We start from the raw sequence: 23,346 nt of genomic DNA, 5'->3' as shown, positions 1-23,346 counted from the left end.
AAACTAATGCAGATATTGAATTGAAACTTTACATGTGTCTGCAGGGTCATAAAACTAGGTGATAGCATCAAGAGACATAACTCTGACATGCATTTTGGCCAAATTATGCCCCCTTTTGGACATATAAAATTCTGGTAAAAGTTTTGCATGCAAGTACATATGGCTATCATTTAAAGGCATATAGCTTTGAAACTTACTTTTTTCTTTTTTGAGGTCAATTACCAACCTCATTGGGTCAAGTCCCATAACTCTGACTTGTGTTTTGGCCAAATTATACCCCCTTTTGGACTAAGAAAATCCTGGTTAAAGTTTTACATGCAATTTACTATCTCCAAAACTAATGCAGATATTGAATTGAAACTTTACGTGTGTCTGCAAGGTCATAAAACTAGGTGATAGCATCAAGAGACATAACTCTGACATGCATTTTGGCCAAATTATGCCCCCTTTTGGACATAGAAAATTCTGGTAAAAGTTTTGCATGCAAGTACATATGGCTATCATTTAAAGGCATATAGCTTTGAAACTTACTTTTTTTCTTTTTCGAGGTCAATTACCAACCTCATTGGGTCAAGTCCCGTAACTCTGACATGCATTTTGGCCAAATTATGCCACTTTTTGGACTTAGAAAATCCTGGTTAAAGTTTTGCATGCAAGTACATATGGCTATCATTTAAAGGCATATAGCTTTGAAACTTACTTTTTTTCTTTTTCGAGGTCGATTACCAACCTCATTGGATCAAGTCCCATAACTCTGACATGCATTTTGGCCAAATTATGCCACCTTTTGGACATAGAAAATCCTGGTTAAAGTTTTGCATGCAAGTGCATATAGCTATTACTTAAAATCATATAGGTCTGAAACTTATCTTTTCTTTTCTAGGTCAATTACCAACCTCACTGGGTCAAGTCCCATAACTCTGACATGTATTTTGGGCAAATTATGCCCCCTTTTGGACTTAGAAAACCCTGGTTTAAGTTTTGCATGCAAGTTACTATCTCCAAATCAAATGCAGATATTGAATTGAAACTTTACATTGTGTCTTTTGGGTTATAAAACTAGGTTATCGCATCAAGTTCCATAACTCTGACATGCATTTTGGCCAAATTATGTCCCCTGTGAACTTAAAACTTCTTGTTAAAGTTTTGCATGTAAGTTACTATCTCCGAAACTAATGCAGATACTGGATTGAAACTCTTAGATATTCTAACATTTAGAGTAATATTCCTGCTTCTTGGACAACAATTTGAATAGTCGAGCATTTGCTGTCTTACGGACAGCTCTTGTTATTATCTACGATTATAATAGATGGACTAAGTTTACTTGAAATATTCCAATACTGTGTTATGGTAATTAATTATTAACATGGTTTGTATGACAACAGGTATGGGATATATGAGCCGTGCCATGGGAAAACCAACATAGTGGCTTTGCGACCAGCATGGATCCAGACCAGCCTGCGCATCCGCGCAGTCTGGTCAGGATCCATGCTGTTCGCTAACAGTTTCTCCAATTCCAATTGGCTTTAAAAGCGAACAGCATGGAGCCTGACCAGACTGCGTGGATGCGAAGGCTGGTCTGGATCCATGCTGGTCGCACACCCACTATGTTGGTTTTCTCATGGCACGGCTCATATGGATTTCCATGACAACATTGAACATGTATCCTGTACCTCCTCACCTACAAACCATGTAGCAATTTAACCTTGCTGACAATCTGTACTTTGATTGCCTATGCCAGCGATTTGGCAGCCATTTTGTTTCATTTAAAATCCATATCAAACTAATCTGAAAGTAAATATTTCAGGAATATATCAGGCCAGCACATGACCTGCTTTGACCAGTAGAAGAAGCAAAAACTGTCAATTTGGACACGTTATTGTTACCCATATTCTCGTCTTATTGAAACTTAGTCCAAGTAATTATCATAACATAATTTCTCATCTTGAAGCACCATTAAAACATAAATAATGCATTTTTAATGAAAATTTATAGTAGTTTCAGGTGTATTGTTTTTAGTCAGAAGTACCCTTTATTCAAAGCTTGTATGAGGAAAAGCTATTGCCTCAAACATAACAATTATTCCATTTCCTCAGGTTTTTATAAGAAAGATGGAATCGTTCATATATTTTGTTAATAAACTCCTGGGACAATATGCACTGCTAACATTGTAGGAAATAATCTTATATTGTATTTATGAACTGTTAAAATAATGCTTTGGGGAGGCAGTAGACAATGCTAAAGAAATTTTCTCAGGAAAATTTTCCAGAAAAAAAAAGTAAGAAAAAAAATACTTTAGGAATGTACTTACTGATTGTTCTGCTGTCCAGATGTTATCTCAAGATTTATACCTGATATCTGTGTCCCTTCTATCAGGTGATCATGTCTTTGACTAGCTGACAACATAAGCTGCCAAAATCGATGTGATCAAGAACATTTCATTACTTCTCATCAAATCATGTTCACCTGATTGCTGTTTTACCCTTCCATAGAACTTTCTTATTGATTTGATTGACTGTTTTATCCTTCTATATAATTTTCTTATTGATTTGATTGGCTGTTTTACCCTTCCATAGAATTTTCTTATTGATCTGATCGGCTGTTTTATCCTTCCGTAGAATTTTCTTATTGATTTGATTGACTGTTTTACCCTTCCATAGAATTTTCATATTGATTTGATCGGCTGTTTTACCCTACCATAGAATTTTCTTATTGATTTGATTGGCTGTTTTACCCTTCTGTAGAACTTTCTTATTGATTTGATTGGCTGTTTTACCCTTCCGTAGAACTTTCTTATTGATATGATTAGCTGTTTTACCCTTACATTATAGAACTTCCTAATTGATTTGATTGGCTGTTTTACCCTTTTATAGAATTTTCTTATTGATTTGATTGGCTGTTTTATCCTTCCGTAGAATTTTCTAATTGATTTGATTGGCTTTTTACCCTTCCATAGAATTTTCTTATTGATTTGATTGGCTGTTTTATCCTTACATAGAATTTTCTAATTCAGATTTGACTGACTGTTTTATCCTTCCGTAGAACTTTCTAATTGATTTGATTGGCTTTTTACCCTTCCATAGAATTTTCTTATTGATTTGGTTGGCTTTTTATCCTTCCGTAGAATTTTCTTATTGATTTGTTGGCTGTTTTATCCTTCTGTAGAATTTTCTAATTGATTTGATTGGCTTTTTACCCCTCCATAGAATTTTCTTATTGATTTGGTTGGCTTTTTATCCTCCATAGAATTTTCTTATTGATTTGTTGGCTGTTTTATCCTTCTGTAGAATTTTCTAATTGATTTGATTGGCTTTTTACCCTTCCATAGAATTTTCTTATTGATTTGATTGGCTGTTTTACCCTTCCATAGAATTTTCTAATTGATTTGATTGACTGTTTTGTCCTTCCATATAATTTTCTTATTGATTTGATTGACTGTTTTATCCTTCCATAGAATTTTCTTATTGATTTGATCGGCTGTTTTACCCTTCCATAGAATTTTCTTACTGATTTGATTGGCTGTTTTACCCTTCCGAAGAACTTCCTTATTGATTTGATTGGCTGTTTTACCCTTACATAGAACTTCCTAATTGATTTGATTGGCTGTTTTACCCTTCCATAGAATTTTCTTATTGATTTGATTGCCTGTTTTATTCTTTCGTAGAATCATCTAATTGATTTGATTGGCTGTTTTATCCTTCCATAGAATTTTCTAATTGATTTGATTGACTGTTTTATCCTTCCATATAATTTTCTTATTGATTTGATTGACTGTTTTATCCTTCCATAGAATTTTCTTATTGATTTGATTGACTGTTTTACCCTTCCATAGAATTTTCTTATTGATTTGATTGACTTAGTTGTAACTGTTACAAGTCAATCCTTGTAAAGGCTCTTTAGTTATCATGTCTTTGAAAGTGAGAAATGCACTGAATCAAAGTATTGCAAATTCTAGAAATGCAAAGAAAACCATGATCAGTTTATTGCCACGTGGGAGATATCGTGATAACATTAATTTTACAGTTGAATCTGCAGTTTTATCGACAAATTAGGGAATAAGTTCTATTACCAGAAATTGAATTGTCTCTTTCTGTTATTGTAAAATTTGCCAATTATCTTTGAAGAACCTAACTGACATGTGATCAAGTTGATGCTGAAGTTAATTTTTGGCAGTCAGCCAAAAATCTGCATGCTCAAACAATAAGCCTGTCCCTATACATTGTATGCTGAAACTTACAAAGGGCCATCACTCTTTAGAAGTATAATTCCTCTACATCTACATGAACCAGCATAACCTGATAATGAATAAAATGTACAACATAAAAGATGTTTGTGACATACTGACGGACATAATACATTTTTAGGGGCACGTAAAGAAAAGATTACGAAGAGGGAATTAAGGAATATGCAGAAGTATGTATTGATGGGTTAAAAAGGTCTGTACAGTAATAACAACATTATAGTAATGGTTTTTTCTGTGAAAAGGCATGAGGAGTGCCAGCTCTACATTTTCTCCTGGTAAATATTCCATTATAAAATGGTCTTCTCATGGTTGCAAAATGAGTATATGTATCTGACCTCTGCAATAGTTTTGTGTGTTTGTTTATTAAACACAAAATGAATTGTATGGAAATGTGTACATTTATTGACATACCTAAGAAGTAAACTTCGTACACATCGGAAAATCACACTTAGATTTACACATTGGAATATCACCCTAAGTTTTACACATTGGAATTTCACCCTTGGTTTTACACATTGCAATATCACCCTTAGTTTTACACGTCAGAATATCACCATTAGTTTTACACATTGGAATATCACCATAAGTTTAACACATCGGAATATCACTCTCAGTTTTACACATTGCAAATATCACCCTTAGTTTTACACATCGGAATATCACCCTTAGTTTTACACATTGCAATATCACCCTTAGTTTTACACATTTCAATATCACCCTTAGTTTTACACATTGGAATATTACCCTTAGTTTTACACATCAGAATATCCCCCTTAATTTTACACATTGGAATATCACCATAAGTTTTACACATTGCAATATCACCCTTAGTTTTACACATTGGAATATCACCCTTAGTTTTACACATCGGAAGATCACCCTTAGTTTTACACATTGCAATATCACCCTTAGTTTTACACACTGCAATATCACCCTTAGTTTTGCACATCGGAATATCACCCTTAGTTTTACACATTGGAATATCACCATAAGTCTTACACATTGGAATATCACCCTTAGTTTTACACATTGCAATATCACCTTTAGTTTTACACATTGCAATATCACCCTTAGGTTAAAAGTCTGATGGCAAAATAATACAATGAAAAAGTAGCTGAATCTGAATTGCATTTTGTTCATACATCAGCCCATAGTATTCTCACTGTTATTAATCTGTATGTCAGGCCAGTGAAACAATAATGGCCCTGAACACCATAATTATCATCAGTAACACCCATGTTTACTAAGAAATGTTGGTGTTAAGTCAGTACATTAAACTGTTTTTGGACTGTTTTTAAATAGCTCTGCTAGGGGATCTGCATATAAAAAGTTTGAATGTTGGCCTTAAAATATTTTACTTTGATGGAAATCTGCCTAGCTTTTAATGTGGACACTTTGGACACTTTGAAAGCTTTCCACTGACAAAATTGATTGAGAAATGTGGATTTGATGTCTTAATATTCTGTACTTATTAAGTCCCTAGAAAAAACATTTTATGTCTGACATCAGGCGCACTTTGAAAGCATTCAATTTCCACTGTCCTAATAGAATTGCAGGCTTTTCTAAGTAGTGTGTGGGAGGTTGTTTGAATATAAATGAATGGTTTGTACAGTGCTGCTAATTACAGATTATTTTAAGAACAGTTTCTACATTCTGAATGAAACTGAGGTTTTTACAGGCATTACAGTTATAGCAAATTTGAATGGTTTAGCTCATCTAAGTTAAAGTAAGCTCTGCAATTTTGTGACCGCTTGATGTCCGTCGTCTGTCGTCCATCGTGTGTCTGTCAACAATTCCTAAATAAATCTTCTTCAAAACTACAGGGCAGATTTACACAAAACTTCACAGAAATGATCCGTGGGTGACCCTCTTTCATAATTGCCCAAAAAATTAAAATCCATTCAGAACTGTACATGCCATGGCAACCAAAAGGAAAATCTTTAAAAAAATTCTCAGAAACTGTTAGCTGGATTTCAAATATATTTTGTTGAAATGATCTCTAGGTGACTTCCTATCAAAATTGCTTAAGCCATTGTATTCATTAAAAAATATGGCTGCCAGGGGGCGGGGCTTATTTTCCCCATAAGACTATATTGTAAATTTCAAAAATCTTCTTCTCTGAAACCTGAAGACCTAGAGCTTAGATATTTGGTATGTGGCATTGTCTACTGGACTTTTACCAAGATTGTTCAAATTATGATCCCAGGGTCAATATTGGTCCCGCCTGTGGTCCTTTGAATTTACATAGAGTTCTGTAGGAAAAACTTTAAAAAATGTTCTTCTCTGAAACTGAGAGGCACAGAGTTTAGATGTTTTACTTGTGGCATTGTCTAGTGGTTCTTTACTAAGATTGTTCAAATCATGACCCAGGGTCCATTTAAAGCCCCGCCCCAGGGTCACTTAGTTTTTATATGAGTTATATAGGAAAAAGATACTTCAAAAATTATCTGATCATATTTCCTAGACTGTATAATTACCTGATGACCCCAAGTAATTAGGGGCCACTTGACTCTGACCTTGATCTACCGACCTACTTTCATGTTTTTAGCTCACCTGTCATGACGTAGTGACGAATTGAGCTTTTGTGATCGTCCTCCAGTCCGTCATCCGTCCACAATTTCTTGTGAATACGATAGAGACCACATTTTGCAATCAGTTTTAATCAAACTTGCACACACCTTATATTGGCATAATATCTCAGTTCCATTTGAAAACTTGCCAGATCCCATCATGGGTTCTAGAGTTATGGCCCCTTTAAGGGCCAAAATTGGCTATTTTGGCTTGTGAACATGATAGAGACCACATTTTGCAATCAACTTTAATCAAACTTGCACACAACTTGTATTGGCATAATATCTCGGTTCCTTTTGAAAACTGGCAAGATCCCACCATGGTTTCTAGAGTTATGGCCCCTTAAAGGGCCAAAATTTACCATTTTGGCTTTTGCAGCCATATAGAGACTTCATTTATGGTTTGATTTGATACAAACTTGCAAACTATCTTTAACAGCAATAGTTCTTGGATTTCTTGTTGAATCCCTTAGATCCAATCATAGGTTCCAGAGTTACGGCCCCTGATTGTTCCCTGAAAGAGCCAAAATTTGTTAATTTTTACCTTGTGAACACGATAGAAGTGACATTTTACATTTGATTTTAACCACACTTACACACAACTTAAGTCACAATAAGATCCCAGGTCCTTTCGAAAACCAGCTAGATTCTGTCATGGGTTCTAGAGTTACTGCCCCTTTAAATTTTCTATTTTGACCCTTTCAGCCATATAGAGGTTTCATTTATACTTTGATTTGATACAGTCTTGCACACAATGTTAATCTTGATGATCTCTAGCCCAAGTTTGAAACTAGGTCATGAGGGGTCATAAACTAGGTCACCAGGTCAAATCAAAGGAAAAGCTTGTTAAAACCCTAGAGGCCACATTTATGACCCTATCTTTATGAAACTTAGTCAGAAAGTTTATCTTGATGATCTCTAGGCCATATTAGAAACTGGGTCATATGGGATCAAAAAACAAGGTCACCCAATCAAACCAAAGGAATAGCTTAACACTCTAGAGGCCACATTTGTGACCCTATCTTCGTGAAAGTTGGTGAGAATGTTTATCTTGATGATTCCTTGGCCAGTTTCGAAACTGGGCCATGTGGGGTCAAAAACTAGGTCACCACTCAAATCAAAGGAAAAGCTTGTTTACTCAGTAAAAGCCATATTTATGATCCTATCTTCATGAAACTTGATCAGAATGTTTATCATGATGATTCCAAGGCCAAGTTTAACAGGTGAGCGATATAGGGTCATCATGACCCTCTTGTTTAAGATACAGCCTTGAAATTTGGATGACATAATTTGTACAGTTTTGCACACGGGTGTTAAAACTGACTTTCATTGACCATTGGTGTGATATGCATCTACATTCAGGATATCTCTTTTTGCTTGACCATAGCAACAGATTTTTATTCTGATTCTGAATGACCTTGAATATGACCTACTGACTTATTTTCTGAATATCTGTGATCAGCTTTGACATTTGGACCATTTTCACATATGCTATATTTTACCTCCTGACCTACTTTCTTGTTTTTGATGATATGTAGCTTATATTACTCAGGTGAGCAATTCAGTGTCATCATGACCCTCTTGTTAACAGATTTTGACCATTTGATGATGCCCAAAAATAAGCTTGATCTAGTAAGATTTCCACTTTTAATGTGCATGTTAAAGGACTTTTTTTAAGACACAATTATAGCAGTTGACAATTTCTGGCATTATATTTAAAACTTCCATACTTCTAGAAATGACACATCTGACTTTTTTTGTCAATCTGGAATATTTTGTACAGAAAATTTGACTCCCAAAACTACTTTAAACCTTGTGAAACTGAAGTCTAATGGCAAACTATGGAGCTGGGTGTCCAGGAAAAACTGGCAATCTTAAGCATATTTAGTGCCAAATTGAAAAATGAAATATAAACAAACTTGTAGTAATCGCTTTTCAATACAGGTGACCACAAATCTGAATATAGTTGCAGAATTCACTGAATATGTTTAGCAATATTATAATTATACACTGTCCTGAATGTCAACACTGGAATCTAACTGACAGTCTTGAGAAATTTACAGTAATCTGTAGTTATTCAGAATGTCAGTGCAGCTTTTGGTTTGGCAGATGTAAGAAGTGCGTGGTTAATGTGGCAATCCAGATTATTGGTATGGTTTTCAGTTTGACAGATCTAATAGGGTTATTATAAGAGTAGCTCAATCAAGGATGCTGTATTCGGCACATTGACAAGTGGACTTTTGCCAGATTGGATCTCACGAGGCACGCAAGCGCCGAGGTGTGATCCAACCTTGTAATATCCACAAGAGCCGAATACAAAATCCCAGATCTAGCTACTGTTATAATGACCCTTTTATTATATTCTTCCACCTTTTTATACGCCCGAAGGGACGTATTATGTTATGGTCCTGGTGTCCGTCCGTTAACAATTTCTCGTTATCGCATCTCCTCAGAAACTGCTGGGGGGATTTTGACCAAACTTTGTCAGAATGATGTATTGGTACCCTAGTTATGTCCCCCCTGAAAATCAGACTGGTTCAACAATTTTTGAATGAGTTATGGCCCTTTGTTTATTTTTATAATTTACAAAGATTATATAGGGAAAAAGTTTGATCTTCTTTTCCAAAACCACAAGGTCTAGGGCTTTGATATTTGCTATGTAGCATCATCTAGTGATCCTCTACCAAGATCTTTCAAATTATTTCCCTAGGGTCAAATATGGCCCTGCCCTGGGGGTCACATGGTTTATATAGACTTATATAGGGAAAAACTTTGAAAATCTTCTTGTCCAAACCACAAACAAAGCCTAGGGCTTTGATATTTGTAATGTAGCATCATCTAGTGGTTATCTACCAAGTTCCTTCAAATTATCCCCCTAGGATCAAATATGGCTCTGCCCCTGGGGTCACATGGTTTATATAGACTTATATAGGGAAAAACTTTATAAATCTTTTTGTCTTTAATCTACAACATTCAACTTTGGACCACGGGTATAGTTTTGAATGGCTAGATGAACCTTGTCAACTCATACCTTGATCTTAACCTAGTGACCTACTTTCACATTTCTGTAGCTACAGTCTTAAAACTTGGACCACTTGCATAGTTTTGTGTACCGAAATAATCTTTGACCTTGACATTGACCTAGTGACATACCTTCACATTTTTGAAGATTCAGGCTTCAAATTTGGACCATATGCATAGTTTTGTGTTCAGAAATGAAATTTGACCTTGATTTTGACCTAGTGGCCTACTTTCACATTTCTCAAGCTACAGCCTTCAAGTTTGGACCACATGCATAGTTTTGTATACTAAAATAAACTTTGACTTTGAGGTTGACCTAGTGACCTACTTTCAAATTTCTCAAGCTACAGCCTTCAAATTTGGACCACTTGCATAGATTTGTTTACTGAAATAAACTGTGACCTTGACATTTGCATGGTGACCTACTTTCACATTTTTGAAGGTACGGGCTTTAAATTCAGACCATATGCATAATTCTATGTTCTGAAATGAAATTTGACCTTGATTTTGACCTAGTGGCCTACTTTCACATTTTTCAAGCTACAACCTTCAGATTTGGACCACATGCATAGTTTTGTGTACCAAAATGAACTTTGACCTTGAGATTGACCCAGTGACCTACTTTCTCATTTCTGTAGCTACAGCCTTCAAATTTGGACCACATGCATAGGTTTGTTGACTGAAATAAACTTTGACCCTGACATTGACCTAGTGACCTACTTTCACATTTTTGAAGATACAGGCTTCAAATTTGGACCACCTGCAGAGTTTTGTGTTCCGAAATGAAATTTGACTGATTTTGACTTAATAGGGACCTACTTCCACATTTCTCAAGCTACAGCCTTCAAATTTTGACCACATGTGGTTTTATGTACCAAATTGAATTTTGACCTTGGTTTTGACAATGAGCTAGTCAAGAAATTAGGAACATTCAAAAATGGCTCAATGGTGGGCGCCAAGATCACTCTGTGATATCTTGTTACTATTTAGATTTGATTCAAACTTAAAGTAGTTATTCGAAATTATTAGTCTAGCAATCTAAAGTTGACAGACTTGGTGAGTTACTGGTGACTGGCAATCTAGAGTTGAAAGACTTTGTGGATTACTCAGGAGGCTGGAAATCTTAATTTGACTTACTTTGTGGGTTAATGATTACTGGCAATCTAAAGTTGACAGACTTTTAGAGTTACTGGTGACTGGCAATGTATAAAGTTGACAGACTGTGTGGGTTTCTGGTGACTGGCGTAGCTGCCATTGGATTACTGGTGACTTGCAAAATAATGTTGACAGACTTTTTGAGTTACTGGTGACTGGCAATCTAAATTTGAAAGACTATGAGTTACTGGTGACTGGCAATCTAAAGTTAAAAGACTGTGTGGGTTTCTGGTGACTGGCAATCTAAAGTTGAAAGACTGTGAGTTACTGGTGACTGGCAATCTAAAGTTGACAGACTTTTTGAGTTACTGGTGACTGGCAATCTAAAGCTGAAAGACTGTGGGTTTCTGGTGACTGGCAATCTAAAGTTGACAGACTTTGTGGGTTTCTGGTGACTGGCAATCTAAAATTGAGAGACTGTGAGTTACTGGTGACTGGCAATCTAAAGTTGACAGACTTTGTGGGTTTCTGGTGACTGGCAATCTAAAGTTGAGAGACTGTGAGTTACTGGTGACTGGCAATCTAAAGTTGACAGACTTTGTGGGTTTCTGGTGACTGGCAATCTAAAGTTGATCGACTGTGAGTTACTGGTGACTGGCAATCTAAAACGGACATACTTTGTGGGTTTTTGGTGACTGTTAATCTAAAGTTGATCGACTGTGAGTTACTGGTGACTGGCAATCTAAAGTTGACAGACTTTGTGGGTTTCTGGTGACTGGCAATCTAAAGTTGAAAGATTGTGAGTTACTGGTGACTAGCAATCTAACGTTGACAGACTGTGTGTTACTGGTGACTGGCAATATAAAGTTGACAGACTTTGTGGGTTTCTGGTGACTGGCAATCTAGAGTTGACAGATTTTGTGGGTTTCTGGTTACTGGCAGTCTAAAGTTGACAGACATTGTGGGTTTCTGGTGACTGGCAATCTACAGTTGACAGACTTTGTGGGTTTCTGGTGACTGGCAATCTACAATTAAGAGACTGGAAGTTACTGTGACTGGCAATCTCAAGTTGAGAGATTGTGAGTTACTGGTGACTGGCAATCTAAAGTTTACAGACTTTGTGGGCTACTGGTGACTGGCAATCTAAAGTTGACAGACTTTTTGGGTTACTGGTGACTGGCAATCTAAAGTTGACAGACTTTGTGTGTTACTGGTGACTGGCAATCTAAAGTTGACAGACTTTGTGGGTTTCTGGTGACTGGCAATCTAAAGTTGACAGACTTTGTGGGCTTTTGGTGACTGGCAATCTATAGTTGAGAGACTTTGAGTTACTGGTGACTGGCAATCTATAGTTGAGAGATTGAGAGTTACTGGTGACTGGCAGTCTAAAGTTGACAGACTTTGTGGGTTACTGGTGACTGGCAATCTAAAGTTGACAGACTTTGTGGGTTACTGGTGACTGGCAATCTAAAGTTGACAGACTTTGTAGGTTTCTGGTGACTGGCAATCTAAAGTTGAGAGATTGTGAGTTACTGGTTACTGGCAATCTAAAGTTGACAGACTTTTTGGGTTACTGGTGACTGACAATCTAAAGTTGACAGACTTTGTGTGTTTCTAGTGACTGGCAATCTAAAGTTGACAGACTTTGTGGGTTTCTGGTGACTGGCAATCTAAAGTTGACAGACTTTGTGGGCTTCTGGTGACATGGCATCTACAGTTGAGAGACTGTGAGTACTGGTGACTGGCAATCTATAGTTGAGAGATTGTGAGTTACTGGTGACTGGCAGTCTAAAGTTGACAGACTTGTGGGTTACTGGTGACTGGCAATCTAAAGTTGACAGACTTTGTGGGTTACTGGTGACTGGCAATCTAAAGTTGACAGACTTTGTGGGTTTCTGGTGACTGGCAATCTAAAGTTGAGAGATTGTGAGTTACTGGTGACTGGCAATCTAAAGTTGACAGACTTTGTGGGCTTCTTGTGACTGGCAATCTACAGTTGAGAGACTGTGAGTTACTGGTGACTGGCAATCTAAAGTTGAGAGATTGTGAGTTACTGGTGACTGGCAGTCTAAAGTTGACAGACTTTGTGGGTTTCTGGTGACTGGCAATCTAAAGTTGAGAGATTGTGAGTTACTGGTGACTGGCAATTTAAAGGTGACAGTCTGTGTGTTACTGGTTACTGGCAATCTAAAGTTGACAGACTTTATGGGTTTCTGGTGACTGGCAATCTAAAGTTGACAGACTTTGTGTGTTACTAGTGACTGGCAATCTAAAGTTGACAGACTTTGTGGGTTTCTGGTGACTGGCAATCTAAAGTTGACAGACTTTGTGGGCTTCTGGTGACTGGCAATCTACAGTTGAGAGACTGTGAGATACTGGTGACTGGCAATCTATAGTTGACAGACTGTGAGTTACTGGTGACTGGCAGTCTAAAGTTGACAGACTTTGTGGGTTACTGGTGACTGGCAATCTAAAGTGGACAGACTTTGTGGGTTACTGGTGACTGGCAATCTAAAGTTGACAGACTTTGTGGGTTTCTGGTGACTGGCAATCTAAAGTTGAGAGATTGTGAGTTACTGGTGACTGGCAATCTAAAGGTGACAGACTGTGTGTTACTGGTGACTGGCAATCTAAAGTTGACAGACATTGTGGGTTTCTGGTGACTGACAATCTAAAGTTGACAGACTTTGTGGGTTTCTGGTGACTGGCAATCTAAAGTTTACAGACTTTGTGGGTTTCTGGTGACTGGCAATCTAAAGTTGAGAGATTGTGAGTTACTGGTGACTGGCAGTTTAAAGTTGACAGACTTTGTGGGTTACTGGTGACTGGCAATCTAAAGTTGACAGACTTTGTGGGTTACTGGTGACTGGCAATCTAAAGTTGACAGACTTTGTGTGTTACTGGTGACTGGCAATCTAAAGTTGACAGACTTTGTGGGTTTCTGGTGACTGGCAATCTAAAGTTGACAGACTTTGTGGGCTTCTGGTGACTGGCAATCTACAGTTGAGAGACTGTGAGTTACTGGTGACTGGCAATCTAAAGTTGAGAGATTGAGAGTTACTGGTGACTGGCAGTCTAAAGTTGACAGACTTTGTGGGTTACTGGTGACTGGCAATCTAAAGTTGACAGACTTTGTGGGTTACTGGTGACTGGCAATCTAAAGTTGACAGACTTTGTAGGTTTCTGGTGACTTGCAATCTAAAGTTGAGACATTGTGAGTTACTGGTGACTGGTAATCTAAAGTTGAGAGATTGTGAGTTACTGGTGACTGGCAATCTAAAGTTGACAGACTTTTTGGGTTACTGGTGACTGGCAATCTAAAGTTGACAGACTTTGTGTGTTACTAGTGACTGGCAATCTAAAGTTGACAGACTTTGTGGGTTTCTGGTGACTGGCAATCTAAAGTTGACAGACTTTGTGGGCTTCTGGTGACTGGCAATCTACAGTTGAGAGACTGTGAGTTACTGGTGACTGGCAATCTATAGTTGAGAGATTGTGAGTTACTGGTGACTGGCAGTCTAAAGTTGACAGACTTTGTGGGTTACTGGTGACTGGCAATCTAAAGTTGACAGACTTTGTGGGTTACTGGTGACTGGCAATCTAAAGTTGACAGACTTTGTGGGTTTCTGGTGACTGGCAATCTAAAGTTGAGAGATTGTGAGTTACTGGTGACTGGCAATCTAAAGTTGACAGACTTTGTGGGCTTCTTGTGACTGGCAATCTACAGTTGAGAGACTGTGAGTTACTGGTGACTGGCAATCTAAAGTTGAGAGATTGTGAGTTACTGGTGACTGGCAGTCTAAAGTTGACAGACTTTGTGGGTTTCTGGTGACTGGCAATCTAAAGTTGAGAGATTGTGAGTTACTGGTGACTGGCAATCTAAAGGTGACAGTCTGTGTGTTACTGGTTACTGGCAATCTAAAGTTGACAGACTTTATGGGTTTCTGGTGACTGGCAATCTAAAGTTGACAGACTTTGTGTGTTACTAGTGACTGACAATCTAAAGTTGACAGACTTTGTGGGTTTCTGGTGACTGGCAATCTAAAGTTGACAGACTTTGTGGGCTTCTGGTGACTGGCAATCTACAGTTGAGAGACTGTGAGTTACTGGTGACTGGCAATCTATAGTTGACAGACTGTGAGTTACTGGTGACTGGCAGTCTAAAGTTGACAGACTTTGTGGGTTACTGGTGACTGGCAATCTAAAGTTGACAGACTTTGTGGGTTACTGGTGACTGGCAATCTAAAGTTGACAGACTTTGTGGGTTTCTGGTGACTGGCAATCTAAAGTTGAGAGATTGTGAGTTACTGGTGACTGGCAATCTAAAGGTGACAGACTGTGTGTTACTGGTGACTGGCAATCTAAAGTTGACAGACATTGTGGGTTTCTGGTGACTGACAATCTAAAGTTAACAGATTTTGTGGGTTTCTGGTGACTGGCAATCTAAAGTTTACAGACTTTGTGGGTTTCTGGTGACTGGCATTCTAAAGTTGACAGACTTTGTGGGTTTCTGGTGACTGGCAATCTAAGTTGAGAGACTGTGAGTTACTGAAGACTGGCAATCTAAAGTTGAGAGATTGTGAGTTACTGATGACAGGCAATCTAAATTTGACAGGCATGGTGGGTTTCTGGTGACTGGCAATCTAAAGTTGACAGACTTTGTCGGTTACTGGTGACTGGCAATCTTAAGTTGACAGACTTTGTGTGTTACTGATGACTGGCAATCTAAAGTTGACAGACTTTGTGTGTTACTGGTGACTGGCAATCTAAAGTTGACAGACTTTGTGGGTTTCTGGTTACTGACAATCTAAAGTGGACAGACTTTGTGGGTTTCTGGTGACTGGCAATCTAAAGTTGACAGACTTTGTGGGTTTCTGGTGACTGGCAATCTAAGGTTGAGAGACTGTGAGTTACTGGTGACTGGCAATCTAAAGTTGACAGACTTTGTGGGTTTCTGGTGACTGGCAATCTAAAGTTGAGAGACTGTGAGCTACTGGTGACTGGCAATCTAAAGTTGACAGACTTTGTGGGTTTCTGGTGACTGGCAATCTAAAGTTGACAGACTGTGAGTTACTGGTGACTGGCAATCTAAAGTTGACAGACTTTTTGGGTTTCTGGTGATTGACAATCTAAAGTTGAGAGATTGTTAGTTACTGGTGACTGGCAATCTAAAGTTGAGAGACTGTGTGTTACAGGTGACTGGCAATCTAAAGTTGACAGATTTTGTGAATTTCTGGTGACTGGCAATCTAAAGTTGACAGACTTTGTGGGTTTCTGGTGACTGGCAATCTAAAGTTGACAGACTTTGTGGGTTTCTGGTGACTGGCAATCTAAAGTTGAAAGACTGTGAGTTACTGGTGACTGGCAATCTAAAGTTGAGAGACTCTGTGTTACTGGTGACTGGCAATATAAAGTTGACACACTTTTTAAGTAAATGGTGATTGGCAATCTAAAGTTGACAGACTTTGTGGTTTTCTGGTGACTGGCAATCTACAGTTGAGAGACTGTGAGTTACTGGTTACTGGCAATCTAAAGTTGAGAGACTGTGTGTTACTGGTGACTTGCAGTATAAAGTTGACAGAATTTGTTAGTTACTGGTGACTCGCATGACTGCCATTCTAAAGTTGACAGACTTTGTTGGTTACTGGTGACTGGCAATCTAAAGTTGACAGACTTTGTGAGTTACTGGTGATTGGCATTCTAAAGTTGACAGACTTTGTGAGTTACTGGTGACTGGCATTCTAAAATTGACAGACTTTGTGAGTTACTGGTGACTGGCATTTTAAAGATGAAAGACTTTGTGAGTTACTGGCGACTGGCAATCTAAAGTTGACAGACTTTGTTGTTTACTACTGACTGGCAATCTAAAGTTGACAGACTTTATGAGTTACTGGTGGCTGGCAATCTAAAGACTTTGTGAGTTACTGGTGACTTGCAGTCTAAAGTTGACAAACTTAATGAGTTATTGTTCACTGTGCAATTTGGTGACTGTGACAATCAAAAGTTGACAGTCTTTGCGAGTTATTGGTGTCTTTCCCAACCCAAAGTTGACAGTTTACTTCATACTTGTGTTGTTAATAGATGCAAAGTGAAGATCGAAAAACCAGAACTTTATCTTGAATAATTAGTGATTAATCTCCATATTTGAAAATAACAAGAGTGTCAGGGGACATGTCTGTCTCTCAGATCCGACTTTTCATCTTCAGTGGTGAGCTTCTGTGTGGAAGTTTTCAGTTACATGCAGGAAACAAGTTCATCCAATTCTGTATTTTTCAACATTTTAAGTCTGAAACTTAGGGTTAGTCTTTGAAACATCATTTGTTTACCTTTTGCCCAATATTTATAAACCTTGAACAGATTTTGATGAAACTTGGCAGGAATATGGCATATACTACAACAAAACGCTGTGCAAAGTTTCGGCAATGTAGATTTATTAGAAAGGAAGTTACCACCACAATTTTAATGTTTAGAGAATAAAGTCGATTAGTATAAATTTTAGACTTCAAATGTCGATGAATACGGGCCCAGGTTTGACTGACGGCCGTAGTATAACAAAAATAGATATACTGGTGAGAAATAGTTTTAATTATCTGTCAAAGAAACAAACAAAGTGAAAGAGCTGAGGTGTTAAATTTGCATTGATGAAACACGTCTGCTAATTCATCAGTCTGTAAGAGGAAGTTTTCTTGGCAATTATTGAACCAGATCAATACTTATGTGGGAAGTGTGGTTCTAATTTGGTGTGCTGCTCATGAATTAATGTCACAGTTTACAATGATTTGCAAATTAAAACGCGGAAGGTGATGTTACTTTCTGATCATGCAGTATCATTCTTGGAATTTACTAATTAATTTGCAAGTTTTAGAGGCGAAGGTGATTTTGTCTAATTACACACGATTCTAAAACATTTCTGCTCAGACAACTAAAACCTTTATATCAGATTTAATAGAAGTAAAATTAACTTTTAATTGAGAATAAAATATCGTAAACAGTTTTTTGTCGTTGAATCAAATCAATGTTTGGAGTTCGAGTTCAAATGCAAAGAAATTATACAACGAGGGCACATCTGAATGCCAAACAGTGATTTTATTCAAGAACAAATCATTGTTTGAGATGTATATGAGCCGTGCCATTAGAAAACCAACATAGTGGGTTTGTGACCAGCATGGATCCAGACCAGCCTGCGCATCCGCTCAGTCTGGTCAGGATCCATGCTGTTCGCTTTCAATGTCTATTGGAATTAGAGAAACTGTTAGCGAACAGCATGGATCCTGACTGCGCTGGTCTGGATCCATGCTGGTCGCAAACCCACTATGTTGGTTTTCTCATGGCACGGCTCAATTATTACTTTGATTCTACCATGATATTAAGGGTTATAATATTGTCATCCTTGATGATAACCTCAGGGTATTAGCCTTTTTTATGTGGTTTTCTTTTCAAGTATGCCACTATGGCTTTTGACGCTATGACATAATAATTTTGACATACTAAAACAGTGATTTGTTTAAGGATACTAACAAGGATAGTTTTTGACAGGTCAGCTGGGAGTCGGTATTAATATGACTGAGTGGGGTATCATGTCACGTGTCTATGGTGAGGTATTCTAGTGAGGGAGCATTAGAAAGTTGGGCATAATGCTCACTGCTACACATAGACATCATCATTTATATGACTGAAAAATGGCTTTTGAGAAGACCATAAACCTCACACACGCATTCCTTTAACGGGTGTAAAGCAAAACAAACCCACACAAATTATAGCAAATTTCCACTACATGCATATGAATTAGAAGGCCAGTGGTACTAAATTTATTTTCAAACCTATTGAATATCAGTTTTTATTCTGAATCAGCATTAACATTTCTTATCCATTTCCTTATCAGGCCCTGGTATTGATTCTTACGAATGGAAAAGAATTAATGTATAAGACAATACAAACTGATGTTGATTTGTTTCCAATAATGTTGGTTTTCCAGGAATAGGTGTTTAATAGAGTTTGATTTTTTTTGTCTTATGTTGTAGCTGTTATTCAGGAATCATACATTTAATTAGAAATAAGTATCTTTTTTTCCAAAATTTTGAACCAAAACTTGTAAAATAAAATCTGAAAAATCACTATTTCTGATTAAAAAGTACAGCAAAATTGAGAACAAAAATGTAAACCATTGTGAAGAAACAAGACATGATATTTGTTAGACAGTTTTATAGTGTTATTTATTTGAACTAATATCCTGTAACAAAGTGTATTTGTCACTTCAGAAAAAAAAAGTGAATATGTAAGCCTTGTTTGAAGCACTTGCATTTCTAATCTTAAGATTTATGGCAAATTTTTGTCACCTCCCAATTTTTTTTGTGGGGGAGAGGGAGAGGGGGTTCACTTAGAGGTGCCCTTGTCCATCCATCGGTCTGTCTTGATTAGTGTTATGCATCTCAAGAAGTATTTGACCCAGAGTCATCAAACCCTACAAGATTGTTATTTAGTATGTTAAGTCATGCATCATTCTGGTGTTTTACTTAGAATCTCACACTGCCAAACCAAGGTTATGGCCCTTGACTCAGTCAATGCCCACCTCCTAAGCTACAGATTGCAGGGTTGTGAGTTTAATCCCCAGGTGTGGGCGATGGGGGACGTATGTTTTCTGTGATGATTTGATAAAAGACATTTAGTCTGAAATCATTGCCTCCACCCTGATTATGTGTGGAAGTTGCTTATGTACAGAATCAGGAACATTGGTTAGGGTTCATACTGAAATACGTGACAAACAGCGTTAAACCGTTCTGAATCATTTGATATCAAAATAACTAAAATATTGGCATAATTTATTGTACCCCCCGACAACAAAGTTGTAAGGGGTGGTATACTGGTTTCAGGTTGTCTGTCTGTCTGTCTGTCTTTGTCCGTCTGCCGTCTGTCGTAACGCAATCTTTCGTTATCCCCTTGACAGAATTTATTATATATACATAGACACAATCTTGTGCTCACATCTTCCTCATCCCCTTGACACAATTTAATGAAACTTCACACAAGTGATCAGTACCAACAGTAGTTGTGCATGAGGCATGTTAGGTTCTTTTAGAAAAAAAATTTGCAGAGTTATGGGACTTTGTTTTTTTGTTACTATACTATATACATAGACGCAATCTTGTGCGCACCATTCTTGTTTCCCTTGACAGAATTTAATGAAACTTCACACAGTGATCAGTAACTACATTGTTGTGCATGGGGCATGTTAGGTTCTTTCAGAAAACAATTTGCAGAGTTATAGGACTTGTTTTTATTTGCTACTATACATTATACATAGACCAATCTTGTGGCACCATCTCTCTCATCCCCTTGACACATTTAATGAAACTTCACCAAGTGATCAGTAACAACAGTAGTCGTGCATGGGGCATGTTAGGTTCTTTCAGCGACAAAAATTGCAGAGTTATGGGACTTTGTTTCTTGTTAACATACTATGTACATACAGTCTGCATATGCAATCTTGTGCGTGCCTAATCTACCAAATCCTTACACACAATTTAATGAAACTTCACACAAGTGATCAGTACCAACCCTAGTTGTGCATGGTGCATGTTACATTCTTTTAGATAAATATTCTGCATAGTTATGGGACTTTGTTTTTTGTTACTATACTGTATACATACAGTCTATATACATACAGTCCACATAATTATGCAATATTGTGTGCGTCAAATTGCAATGTACTGTGTCAGTGCATGCGGGGGGTACATTCATCACCTTCAGTGATAGCTCTAGTTGGTTCAGGTTCGATATGTACTTGTACAACCTATGTCTGAAATGTTAAACATATAGAGTAACACATTGCAAACTAAAAATATCTTACAAATTTTAGCTGATGCTTTCAATTATTCAGAGATTTACGTACATACTAATACAAGTCTGAAATCTTGGTTTCACTTGTAAACATTGTTCAGATTTAATCTTCACTTTATCTTCTTATTTATGTTTTTCAGTGAAGACGGGCATGATTCTCAGAATGATGATTCCATGTTCCAGGAAAACATCACGTTTGGACAGCTTGGGTATGTTTTCATAATACTGTGTTTTTCAAGAGCTGACTTATCAATCTAAAGTGGTCTGTTGACAGTTCGATGAAAGTTTTCAGTTTCTTCACATCACACAGCTTGACATTAGATGTTTTTTTCTGACATTTGTAGAATAATAAAATCAGTGTTTAACCCTTAGCCTGCTAAATTTCTAAAGTGGACTGGTCCAGCATTCAATTTAGGCAATACTATTTATTCTATTCCAAGGGAAAAAATTACTGACTGAATAGTAAACAGTGCAGACCATGATCAGACTGCATGGATGTGCTATCAGTGCAGGCTGATCATGGTCTTCACTGGTTGCAAAGGCAGAATCAGGCTAAAGGTTAATAATATAAAAGTATCCAGGAAATGTGGAAGTGTTTCCTTCTTTCAGAACATTGCTTTAAAATTTATAATTTACAAGGAATCATGTGTTGGTAATATTACCAAGAATTGGAGTATTCCAATAAAATTAGTATATGTGTTAAGATAGGACAGATCTTTGATTTAGCAGAAATTGTGCCAGCAGACAGAAGTCATTACCTACAGAGGGACAGAAATACCGACAGACAGACCTACCAACAGATGGACAGACTAACTGATAGATGGACAAACCAACCTACAGTTAGATGGACCTACTAACAGACTTAATGGACCTACAGACAACATACAGACACACTGACAGATAGACCTACCAACAGACACACAGACAGACTGATGGTAGGACAGACAACAGACAGACCTACAAGTTGTACCAATAGATGAATAGACCTACTAAAAGACATACATCTTTCTGTATGGTCAGACCTAGGGTCGGAAAACTGAAAGACAGACAGAGAAAAACAATACAACCACTATTCTTCAAAGAGGTGGGTTGGGGGGCATAATTATCACCATTGTTAAAGGTAATAGAATTGGCATAAATGTTGCCAAGAATCTGATAGACCTCATGCTTTGCCCTTCTGTAAATTTGCCACCATTTTCCACTGAAAAATCATTGGAAAACAGTGGAGTATTGGAACAAGCCTCTTTGAGTGGAAACTGATGGAAAACATTGAAAAAATAGAGGATGGAAAGGCCAGTCAAAATTTTCCACCATTTTCCATCAAATGCCAGTATCAGTGGAGTATAGGAACATTATTCACTATTTGCCATTAAAGTTTTTCACTGTTTGCCACTGTCACATATTGATGTAAAAACTGCCATTGTTTTCCATTGAATGCCACTATCAGTGGAGTATTGGAACGTATTTCACCATTTGCCACTAAAATTTTCCACTATTTGCCACCATAACTGTAGTCTGGCTACCGACTAGATAATCTTTTTTTTTTTTTTTTTTTTTTAAAATAATTCTTTTATATATTTTGACTTCATCAGTCTTGGCTCTGATTATCTAATCTGGTAAACTCTGGTCAGAGCTTGTGACCAATATCTCATGATAAACCGTTAGCTGACCGATCACACAGTATGGCACACTGCAATAAATTTCTCCTATGGATAGAGATCTTAATCAGCATTTAGTTAACAGGTGGTGAGCACATGAGTTGAGGTTTAATTTTGTCTTTCATTTTAATCTGGCTAGTTTTGATTAGACACCAAAAAATTCAAAAAGGTCAGAATTGCCCTTTGTCTTCAATCATAATTATGTAAAAACAATAATTCCTAAATGAAATCATATTAATCATTATAATAGTCTTCTTATTGGTTAGATTAAATAAATATGTATAAACTATTTATACTATTGATACCAGTAAGTCTTATCTAATAGCACAGTGCATAATAGGAAAAGAAGTCATAGGCAGAATGAATATTTTAACAATGGATTCAGCTATAGAGAAGGGATTCAAAGTTTTACAACGTAATTAATGATGTCTGTTTTTCTTCATTTTTTAAGTTGAAAAAGTATGTGCAATATACTATATATGCATTTCATGATGTGTTTTTAGCTCGACTATTCGAAGAATAGGGGAGCTATCCTGCTCACCCCGGCGTTGGCGTGAGCGTGGGCGTCACACAAATGTTAAAGTTTGCATACCGCCCCATTATTTTCAAAGTCCATTGAGATATTGCTTTCATATTTTGCATACTTGTTTACCATCATGACCCCATTCTGTAAAAAGGAGGAGGCAACTCTATCCAGCATTTTGACTGAATTATGGCCACTTTTCGAATTAGAATAAATGTTAAAGTTTCCGTACCACCCCAAATATTTTCAAAGTCCATTGAGATATTGCTTTCATATTTTGCATACTTGTTTACCATCATGACCCCAGTCTGTAAAAAGGAGGAGGCAACTTTATCCAGCATTTTGACTTAATTATGGCCCCTTTTCGACTTAGAATATGCTTATTGTAATGTTAAAGTT

The 23,346-nt window shown here is 37.2% G+C and overlaps 1 protein-coding gene across 4 annotated transcripts in view; it reads left to right on the top strand.

Moving 5' to 3' along the window:
* Window positions 1-23,346, top strand: part of LOC123549194 (uncharacterized) — a 157,922-nt gene that overhangs the window by 100,634 nt on the left and 33,942 nt on the right. For all 4 annotated transcript variants that reach the window (XM_053545597.1, XM_053545600.1, XM_053545598.1 and 1 more), the window contains exon 7: window positions 20,907-20,975. In XM_053545597.1, coding sequence (XP_053401572.1) covers window positions 20,907-20,975 — 69 coding nt within the window. The remainder of the gene's footprint in view (window positions 1-20,906; window positions 20,976-23,346) is intronic.

The sequence above is a fragment of the Mercenaria mercenaria genome, chromosome 6 (genome assembly GCF_021730395.1).
Source record: "Mercenaria mercenaria strain notata chromosome 6, MADL_Memer_1, whole genome shotgun sequence".
NCBI lineage: Eukaryota > Metazoa > Mollusca > Bivalvia > Venerida > Veneridae > Mercenaria > Mercenaria mercenaria.
The sequence above is the reverse complement of the archived record's forward strand: the minus strand, read 5'-3'. Positions and strand labels throughout refer to the sequence as shown.